The 11,515-nt window shown below is 34.8% G+C and overlaps 1 protein-coding gene across 1 annotated transcript; it reads left to right on the forward strand.

The window, feature by feature from the left end:
- Positions 1-3,212: 3,212 nt before the first annotated feature.
- LOC135215245 (biotinidase-like) lies at positions 3,213-10,903 on the forward strand. Its single transcript, XM_064249763.1, has 6 exons — positions 3,213-3,551; positions 5,488-5,640; positions 7,417-7,622; positions 8,444-8,549; positions 9,457-9,568; positions 9,881-10,903. The coding sequence occupies exons 1-6, from the start codon at positions 3,246-3,248 to the stop codon at positions 10,030-10,032; spliced, it is 1,035 nt and encodes a 344-aa protein (XP_064105833.1). The 5' UTR covers positions 3,213-3,245; the 3' UTR covers positions 10,033-10,903.
- The last annotated feature ends 612 nt before the right edge of the window (positions 10,904-11,515 follow it).

Raw genomic sequence — 11,515 nt, forward strand, 5'->3', positions numbered from 1 at the left:
AAGGAAGATTATCAGCGGGGGTGACCTAAATTGGCTTACTTGTGGACGAATCTCTTGGTATAAATACCACCTTTTCTGTAAACTTTTCTCATTCATATACCTGAAGAGAGAGACAGCAGTCTCTGAAATATAGTACTTTTCTCTCTACATTTTGGTGTTTTTATGGGCTCCTTTTATTAGATGGAATTCTGTTGTTACAGAACACTTTTACCAGTCATATATATATAATATATATATATATATATATATATATATATATATATATATATATAGATATATATATATATATATATCTCAATAGAGGGATCCACAGTAATATCCTTGTTTATCGAAATACAATATATTTATACAAAGCAGCTTAAAGCTTTCGTCCATCCTCCTGTGGACTTGATCACTAAGCAAATGAGACATGGTATTGGTGAAGAATTCCAAATAAACATAAACACAGACAAAGAACATTAACAAGGTTAAAAAATTCGAACAAGTCATTGGGTCGTTTGCCTTTCCATAATTTGTTGTGATCTACGGGGCGGGACAAAGCGACGGTCTTCTTCCTGAATGACATCTTGACGGTCGTTAACCAAAATGGCAGTTTGTAGATTAGGCTCTGGAACGGGCGAAGGATGGTTATTTACATTATCGGATTGAAGGAGGCTGTACACATTTCTGAAGTTCTTTATTCTGGCCCTTTTGCAAATTTCTTCACTCAAAAGTAAATTGTTCTGTATTCCAGTATTCCCCTTAAAGGTGTCATTCAAAGTGATGAGAGCTCCTTCCACAATTCTCCTAGTGGTCCTATCCGCACTCTTATAACTCGATAAACAAGGATATTACTGTGGATCCCTCTATTGATTTCTTAGAAGCACGATACAGTGTTTTTATTTTGCATATATATATATATATATATATATACATATATATGAGTGTGTGTGCGCGCAGTTGTGTGTTTTGTTTGCTCTGAGTTACGTTAAATTACATAACCCGTCAGCATTCGCATTCCACCTAAATGTTTAAGGTGAAAGACATCCGCTCCCTCTAAAGGGGATGTGTTACCTCCACATTCCTCAGTGATGCTGCCGGGACTCTCTCTCGTCATTTTCACCTTTGCCTCAAATATAACTGCATAGCAAAGAGCCGACTATTCAAGAAACGCAGGTCACTTATTTCCAGATGGTTTTATGGTTGCCTTTACAGTTAAGTTACAATATTTTGATTATTCCTTTTATATTCTAATTATTGCTAAAATTAGGAGTAATGTTTTGCACTTATGATAAAGAGTTTTTCTGTATAAGCTGAGGTCGAATTGATAAAGCTATTATTCCATACGCAGAAGAGTGACATTATTATCTGCAAGGCGTAGCGAACGATGTCTTCCAAACCATTTCGAGGTATCACATTTAACTAATTATACTAAGTATAAATCAAGCCAAAAACCACATGAACTTGCTGATGATAAGAAAATTAAGAAATATTCTTTGAAAAATTAAAGTAATCCAGTAAACACGAATATGAAAATAAACAAGAAACGTCTATTCTTTTAAAGAAAACATAGTAAATTCCAATCAATTGAAATTTTAATATAAACATTGTCACGTTGGTTAACTTACATATATGAGATTACTTCTTCACTGAATGTCAACAGTGCACCAGTAACATTAACTTATGCAAAATATTAATGCAATAACTGTGCCGATAAAACAGTAGTCAAACATATTTGTTCACTGGCAAGAGAGCATTGCAAACATTTTGCCTTTTCTCTGTTGCAAATATTAAGTTGTTTAAAAAAGGAAAATTGTCAATATGACGATGAATTAATCTGAACAGCTACATTGCAGCTCCTGAAAAGGATTTCATTTGTACCTGAATATCTTTCATGTTAATTGAATTAGTGTAGCTTTTTTCATAGAACATCAAATCAAATAATTGCAGAATTACTGAGTATTCTTCTTCACAGAAGTCATATTCTTCTCCCTTCCTACAAAGACAAAGGACCAGATTGATAAAAGAGAACACCTCCGGGAAATTGATAAAGAAAATTTTTATATACGTATATGATGAACTTTTCAAGAAAATATATCCATGTGATTCTCGAGAGAATACACAGGAATTCTATAATCTCAGAAGTTTAAACGAAACGATGCTAGATATATAATAAATTTACCAAATTAAAAAATAAAGTCTTTTAAAAAAAGTGCAGACAAATTATTTTCTTTTTTCTTTTTTTTACTTGTGCACTTTCTATTGAGTTAATGGCATTGTTTGCAGACACGATCTTTTACTATCAAGCCTTTGAATCAGTCTTTACTTCTTTATCTCTTCAGGCAAGCTTCTCAGGAATAAGGAATGATTATTGAATATTCCTTCCATTTACTTTTCCTATTCGGCGGACTGCTTCCCTGCCTCTCGGCGACGTTCTGAGGACTGGATTACAAATTGGCATAGAAGGTTTTTATTACTGCATGTGGTCTTTTGAATTTCAATTAAACGTGACGTCATTGGGGTGCCGAATTTCTATAGGTCGGCGGGTCTCATTCTCTTGCCAGTAGTCCGGGCGAGGGCGTGAATCCCTTCTCTGAACGATAGTCTTGATTTGCTTCGGTAGACGTGTCCAGGGGTGTGATGTCTCCCTTCGGATTTTCAGGGTGTCCTGTGGTTTCCCTGAAGAAGGGAGGATGAAGTCTGTGTTCCTCTGTATATCTAATGCAAGCCATTGATTATACTTATCCTTGAACTGGTTGTGATATGCAGCTTTGTAGTACAATATGGAAACAATCCTCAACAATTAATCTAAACCCCCTTCTAAAAGGAGCAGAAAATCCTGGGGTCTTACTATATGTAAATACTATTTCTTATCCTTTAAACTAGTGTTTTAATAGAGGTTTAATAAAATTATGAATAATTCAGTGTATGTAATCAACCAAGCAAACTGTTGTAAGTCACGCTTTATTTCATAAAAGTTTTTGTGGAATATTAATATATGAAGGTAAATGGATTACAACCTTTATGTTCATTTAGTGTTCAAAAATCAAAAGGAAGAATAATGCTTGCCAAACATTTTATCAGCTATGCACTTGTAAGTGCAGTTGTTTCCTACACCTGACGTCTCCCAGCTTATCTGATTTTTGTCTTTTCTTTTATGCAAAATTTGCGTTCGCGGTGACCCCGCCTGCTGTCATATTCATCACTGATAAGAGCCTTATTAATACTCGAAGTTGGTTAGCCTAAACGGCAGTTGGTTTCTAAATATGACGTTGAGCCTTTCATACGTAATTATATGTCTTTCTCTGTCATGTCTTGTCGTGACAGGACAAAATGATGGAAAGACTCTCAGAGAAAATAAATATGACTTCCAGTCAACCCTGAAAGCGCATCGAAAGGGAGAAACGGCGAAAAACTTTGTCCACAAAGACACGACAGTAGAAACGGAAGTGGAATACGTGGCAGCAGCATTACAATATGCCCCGTATGATGACCTCTCCGCGGGAGGTCTAGCTGTACTGGAGGAAAATGCGAGAGTATTTATTCGCTATGCTGGAGAGGCCAGAGGCATGGCAAGTACTGTTTTACTTTCTCTATTATGTAAGATGAATCTGCCTTCTGTTATTATTGATATTGATGTTTCGGAAACATAGAATGGTAATCGGCAAATAAACAAAACATGATAATGGGTTCAAAAGAAGTTCTGCTGTGGATATCCAAACGATGTTAGTAGTCGATTGCCACAAGTTATTTATTCGTTAAGTTTTTCGTCAGTATGATTTGCTAAGAAATATGCTAACAGTCATATTCCCCTGCCTTTAAAATATAGATAGATAGAATACAGCCCCACACAATTTTACAAAAAGGAAAGAGCAGGCGATCAGCCATAAGGCAAAAGTTCTGAGAAATAATTCCGATGGCATTTCTTGTTACCTGCAGACAACCACGCTGCCATTAACCGAGGCTGCGCTACAGCTCCATTTGGCACTTACCAATTTCCAAGTCAAAGTATAGCTGTAATCAAATGTAGGAGTGCAGAGCATTGGAATACCATCAGCCACAAGCGGCTGGTAAGAGACGGATGATAGCCAATTACAGCTGGTTTGGTCAACACTCCACACAATCTCTGATGCATGCTTTGAACTGATGACATGTGTTTTTAAGTCCAAGTGCAAACTGTATCTTGGTGCATTCCTGCATATGCTTGTAATGCTGAAAACTGTACAAACCCAGCAGGACTAAATCAGCTAAGACACTACACAAATACATATGAAGTAAGACCCAAAAGACATTTGAAGACGCTATTCAAATCAAGTATGATTTTGTTTGCTCTGAAGGAGGCACCCTGGCCTTTGGTCCTGGCACTGAGGATTACGTCCCCAGTGCTCATTAGTAGCATCAATAAAGAAAAAAGAACCTAATGACAATGAACTGTTACGTCTGGCGATAACCCCCACACCCCAAAAAGAGGTAAAGCAAAGTTAAAAAAAAGATGGGATAATATCTCTAAAATAGAGAGGGGAATAGGTACCAATTATATCACTTTAAGGTGGAAAATGAATGACACTAATTTTTATGCTTTTGCCGTCATTTTGGACGCCATCTTGGATTTGAAAGCTTTCCATTGTTCAAATGCATTTTTTTTTATTTATTTTGGTTTCCGGACCCTAAAAACATAGGTGCAGACCCCCATAATTATACACCTAGCGTATGTAGTAAGCGACTTATGGCCATTTTAAGATTTTGGCTACCATGTTGCCGGCAATCTTGAAAACTAGAGTCAAAATTAGAAAATGGCGATGGCCAACACCTCGTACGCTAATCTGTACCTTATAGTGATGTGATTCCACATGTTTGGTTGCTTGTAACAAAAAATGCCATCGGAAGTTACTTTAACTTTATAGAGGTATAGAAAGCTGTGAACCCCTCTTAAAGCTATTCTTTCCTTCATTCCAAAAGGAAAGACTATGGACCCATAGAGCAAACGTTTGTAAGAACAGTTTAATATGCTTCTGTAATAGTTGTAACTTGGAAAATATTCTCTCTAGACGACCAGCCATGCTCCTTTTAAAGTGCTTACAGTATTATTATTGTTAATTTTATGCATGAACCTGTATATTATCCGAGTTCTATGAATTTATAATTAATTGAAATTTTTTTCACAAAGTCTTAGAAACATTTTCAGTTTTATCTTTCGAAACAACTTCCTTAACTATCAAGAGACTCATGATGTACCATTAATGTTCTCTTACTCTAATTTCATTAACACTTAATTCCCAACTTTGTGTTGATTTTACTATTCAAATGGTAAACTCTCAGCTTGGGTGATTAGTGCTATAAATTCCTACTTTTACCAGTGATATATGTTTGCTGGTGCTGATGCTGGAAATTGGAAGATATTTCATATAAAGGTAAACGGAATTATGGTAACTTTTCAAGGGCAACCTGAATTGAGATGCCTAAACGTTAGTCGTCACATTTACCTTTTTTTTTTCATATGTGACCCAGGGCGCCCAAATCATCGTGTTCCCAGAATATGGATTAACTAGCCTGAACCTCGGGTTGACCATGGGCACTTTTCTGGCCCAAACACAGGTCGTTCCGAACCCAGAGGACAAAGAAGTACCCTGTGAATACGGCGACGTCAATAATTCGAGCAAAGTAAGGAGCTTTAATTGTTTGGAAAGAGTTACACAGAAGTTCATACAAATCACTTATCTTTCCTCACATGATATTCGAACGTTGATATTGTAACCGGTTATTGGCAATAATGTTTCACTGGTTCTCGAAGATTCTCAGACTGACTTTGCAAGAAGATTAATTTTTTCCAAATAATGTAAGTTCGTAAAACTATAGAGGCATTTATTTCCTTTAATGGTGAGACAGAATTAAGTATCCAGGTCTAATTTAATTTCTTCTAGTGATTACTTGTGCATATAAAGGAGTGAATTTCTGTTTGCATCAGTTTGTTTAATTACATTAGATTTTCGTAGATTTTTTTTACAGAAGTTTATATACGATTTTTTTTTCTACATTTCCGCAGATAGATAATTACGTCACGTTAGTTGAATCAGTATACGTCAAATAGGAGTTATAACTCAAGATTAAAAGTATGGAAAATATTGTCAATTCCAGTGGCTGTGTTTTGTAACATATTCGTTTTTCTTTACTCCTATTCCTTATTCTCTTCCTGTTTCATCATATGATTTCTACTCCATTGATTACTCTTATTACCATTACTCCATTTTTGTTATGCACAAGCCGACGTGAAGATCGTAGTCGAACCTTCACCCAGCCGAAGATTCATAGAGGAGAAAAGCATCTAAAGGCGCATAAATAATTAAACTTTATAAGAAAGCTAGATTCCTGATCTTAATAGTGATTAAATTAAAAGAATGCTAACTTGTCACATGAATTGACACGTATCCGAGTGACATAAAATGGAGGCTTCCTGTATTATATGAAAGAAAAAACAAAACTTAGTATTATCTAAATAATATTTAAAAACATTGATAGAAGTTATAAGCTAAGGAATGAAAAATAAAAATTTACAGTAAAGTATTTTTAGAATATTTTTTGAAGCATTCAGTGCAGCAGAATATAATTTTTTCATCAGAAATAACATCGAAATTGTTAGAGATACATTGTGTATCAAACACTGAACTTTACTTTGGAAAATCGAAGCTTTGACTCGGTTAGAGCGCGAAATACCCTCGGCTTGACGCAGTACAATTAACAAATATTTAACAATAAATCACTAAACAATATTTCATTTATATAATCACATTGACCATGCCGTGTTTCACATGAATGAAAATTCACAATCAAATAACGAACACATTTCAGAAATCATTTCGATGTATAAATATTTTCAGAAACCACAGATTGCTTTCGAGACTTAATCCTGCGTCTATGGTAAATGTTGGTTGGAATGTTGCAATAATAAATGGACTGAAATTCGTTGGCCAGGATAGCTCGTATTTCCCAGTCTTAAAACGTGTCAAGGTCATTGTATACGTACATTGAAACATGCGTATGCTTATATACGCAAAAACCTATTCAATTACAATTGTAGACATACTATCATCCTCACCTGATACAGGACAGATATATCATAGGCATACATACATACACACACACACACACACACACACACACACACATATATATATATATATATATATATATATATATATATATATATATATATATATATAAATTGATAGCTAGATAATGAGACTACATAATTCATAAGTGTTAGGAGTGAGGGGTAGGAGCGTAAGACTTAGAAGGTGCTGGATAGTTGGATTTAAACTGGTGATAGAAAGAAAGGCCGTTAATATATGAAGCGCCGGATTGCTTGTAAGTTAAAGATGAGTAGCTTTGCGTCCTTATAGGTCTATGAGCATTATTTGCCATTACATCTTTTCCATATAGATCATGAAAGAACTCAGTTGTGCAGCGAAGGAAAGTGGCATATACTTCGTGGTGGACCTTGCAGAGCAGTCAAACTGCTCTGAAATTGCCTTAGGTGATGAAGACCTTCCATTGAGCCAGAACAGCGATGCATCCGGTGACCCCTCTGGCTGCAAATTCCACAATACCCAGGTGGTTTTCGACGATGCCGGAGCTGTTGTGGCCAGGTATTGAAAATGTGCAAATGACATGTCTTTTACACAATTATGCATCATTTTGAATTTTCATTTAGGATTTGATTATTTCCTTATTTTTCATTTGTCTTCATACAGTCTATTCATAAGCCTAGAAATTACTCATTTCATTCACGTTCTTTGGAAGTCACTTGAAAGTTCCAATGTAGGTCAGTGTAACTGGCAATTAAGGAAATGGCCCCATTGAGTTTCTCAATCGACATCATTCACCTCCGTGCGATGAATGCTCCAGAGGTCTTCTGACTTAATCCTTGGCCATTGTGGATGAGTGTGCCATCGAGAGAAAGGTTTCCTAGCTGATGATTCTTTTAGATATTAGTTCTGTTGAATTTAAAAGTGGTGCTTAAAAAGAATAGTTCAGCTATTAAAAATAATGAATGAGTATATCTAAGGAGTTTTCCAATTTACTTCAGTGCTGGTAACGTTTGTAGTTTTACTTTCATCAATTCTTCCTTGTACTATTACATTTCTACTTTAACAATTTGATTACTTTTTTGCAGATAGTCTTATTTCCACTTTTGATGCTTGGAATTAAACCAGTATTAAGACTATATTTTGTTCGTTAAAACATTTCTTTTTTTCAACTTTTAAAAATCACATTTCATTGCATTTTACTGGATACTTGAAATTTTATTATATTTTATCAATGAACATATCTTTGATGTTGAGACAATAACTGAATTGGAGACAGACAAAGAGAGAGAGAGAGAGAGAGAGAGAGACGAGAGAGAGAGGGGGGGGGGGGGGGGGGGGGGGGGAATCAGTGTAGGTTATAGTGTTCATGTATGTCTCAGGTACCGAAAGAAACACCTATTTTTGGAACCCGTCTTCACCCCAGGAACAGATCCCGACTCCACTGCTATCTTCGAGACCTCGTTTGGTGTAACATTTACGTTGTTGGTGAGAACTGGGAACAATTCATCTTTGTTTTACTTCTTAGCAAATAAAGTTAAATACATTTTGAAATATTTAGTTATGCGTGACAAAATACACTCTTTCTTTTGCCCAAGTTATTTCTATATATATATATATATATATATATATATATATATATATATATATATTATATATAGTATATATATATATTAAATATGTTATGTACATGTATATACATACATATCATACACACACACACACACACACACACACCACACACACACACACACACACACACACACACACACACATATATATATATATATATATATATATATATATATATATATATATATATATATATATATATTGTTTCTTATGGCATAAAAAGGTAGTTTACAAGAGGAAACCTTGTTCTAACAGAAAGACCTCTGTGTTCCAAAATTTTGTGTCGGAGTCAGGATTCAAGATTTCCTCTTTATATCATGTATTCAGAATTTTCAATTTTACACCATACATTCTTGCTTGTAGCCAGGATTTTCTCTTTACACCATAAATGCTGGGCAGCACTACAAATACTATACAGTCGTATTTCTTATAAATTGCAACTATAATATTATAGTTGCAATTTATAAAACTATAATATGTTTTAGTAAATTCAAAATGTGATCACAAAATTTCTTTTAAATTTTGATTACAGCCGCCAGTTGCCTCCATTGCCGCAGTGGTACGGCTCATATGGCTAACTTGAGTGTCTTTGTGTACTCTATATATATTTATATATACATATATATGTATGTGTAATTTTGTTATACATAAAATTATCCAAACGAAAATTTCAGGCATTCTTCTATAATATATAAAATTTTATAGACGCATGCGTGCGCGTTAACTCATGCAAGGTCAGAATTATACATGGTTATATTGCCAGATTTGCTTTGATATACTCTACGAACGTCCAGCTCTTAGCAACATCTACAACCTAGGAGTACGAGATGCCCTACTGAGTACAGCTTGGATAGATGGACTCCCATCTCTTTCAGGTAATTATGATTACATATATTTATATATTTTATATATATGTATATATATATTTATATATATATATATATATATACATATATATATGTATATATATATATATATATATATATATATATATATATATATATATATATGTTGGGCAGGTTATGCACATGTACTGGGACATTATTAACCCACTAACATATCTCCTGTCGTTCAATGTGTATCAATAGTGACAAAGTGCAATCAATAGCAATAATTTTAAAAACAATGATTGCTTATATTGCAATGACTTATGCACATAATTGTATCGCCCACTTTCTTCCTCTCAGCTCCCCAGGTCTGGAAGGGTTTCAGTCAAGGAAACAATGTAAATCTCGTTGCGGCCAACCAGGTGGGTTTTTGGGGGCAGGAATCTTCAGAGGTGTGTATTCTGAACCAGAATATTATACCTATGATACTTCTTCAGGCAACAAGCTCATAGTGGGAAAAGTGAAAACGAAGTCAGCTGTACCATCTGCAAAAATCCATCAATCAGCTAACTCTGAAGTTTTCACTTATAAAGATTTTTACGGTTTGCCTTTGTTGGGCCCATCACAGGTGGAAGGGAGGCAAACAAATACAATGGAGGTAATAGTGAATGGAAAAAAGAAACATAAGCCACATAGAAACGAGAACATGGAACATAAATATTTGCATGAGGACCTCAGCCACTACAATCACGTCATCTTAGAGAGAACCTCACCAGGTGTCTTTGGTGGCCAAAAGCTTTGCCATGAGGACGGCCTGTGCTGTAATCTGAGTTACGAATACCCTGCTGAACAACCTGAAGATATTGTTTACATGCTCATCGCCTACAGTGGTTTAGTGGAACATGGCGAAGGCCTCTATCACCAGTACGTGCAGGATTGCGGAGTAATACTTTGCCTAAATGAAACTATCGACAGTTGTGGTTATTTTGAAGAAACATATATTCCTGACTCAGCATTTAGAGCATATTCTCTTTCTGGAACATTCACTGGCCATTATATCTATCCCTCCGTTTTCACTGACACCTTGCAGCTTTTTAGTGCTGAAAAATGGAACTATACACTCAGTGAATCGCTAGACCATTACCACGCGATCATACATCTTCACGAGGAAGTGAATGACCTCTCCATGTTGAGTTTGTATGCCAGATGGTTCTCCAGGGATCCAAACCACTAAAATATCATGAACAGCCTAATAAGATGAAAATTTCTTTGAGTTAGAATTGTTTTTATATATTGTCAGTGGTATTAACGTAGGATATTACCCACTATGTTTTAAAATTATTCGACATTTGATTACGGTGAGTTATGTATTAAAAAATAATAAAAAAAAAATAGTCAGTATTATTATTTGCCTTACTTTTAGATCAGCTATCTCGTGCGCAATGCTTGGAATATATTTATATACAGGTATTTTAAAAGTGTCTTATCGCATTATTTTTGCTATGAATAATTGGTAGGAAACACAGATTTAATATTATACTTTCTAATTTTATAGGCACTCTTACAAACAATGACTGATAAGAGACGGAGAACGAAATTGTTATATCATATGTACCTGTGCATTCTATTTAATATTGAAACCAAATTTTTTTATTATATTTTTCTTTCATATTTAGAAAATCTTCTACAGGAATTGTTTGCTCATATTATATCGGACACAAAATATTTACTGAGGCAATGTAAAAAGCCAGCATACAACTATGAGACAAAGGATGAGTTTGTTTATCCAGTACAATTGGCTTCCATTTCGGGGTGAGGTCCATTTGATAAGTAAATATCCTTAAAAAAAGTCTGAAATTCATTTTTAGGTTAATAGACCGCCCGTACAGTAACCTATTTACTTAGTGAATATTTATTCTTTTACGATTCAAGACATTTTATTTATGAATTGTCTTCTGTATAAAGGCATAAAGAAAGTGGCTAAATAAGGAACAG

Source organism: Macrobrachium nipponense, chromosome 5 (genome assembly GCF_015104395.2).
Source record: "Macrobrachium nipponense isolate FS-2020 chromosome 5, ASM1510439v2, whole genome shotgun sequence".
Taxonomy (NCBI): Eukaryota; Metazoa; Arthropoda; class Malacostraca; order Decapoda; family Palaemonidae; genus Macrobrachium; species Macrobrachium nipponense.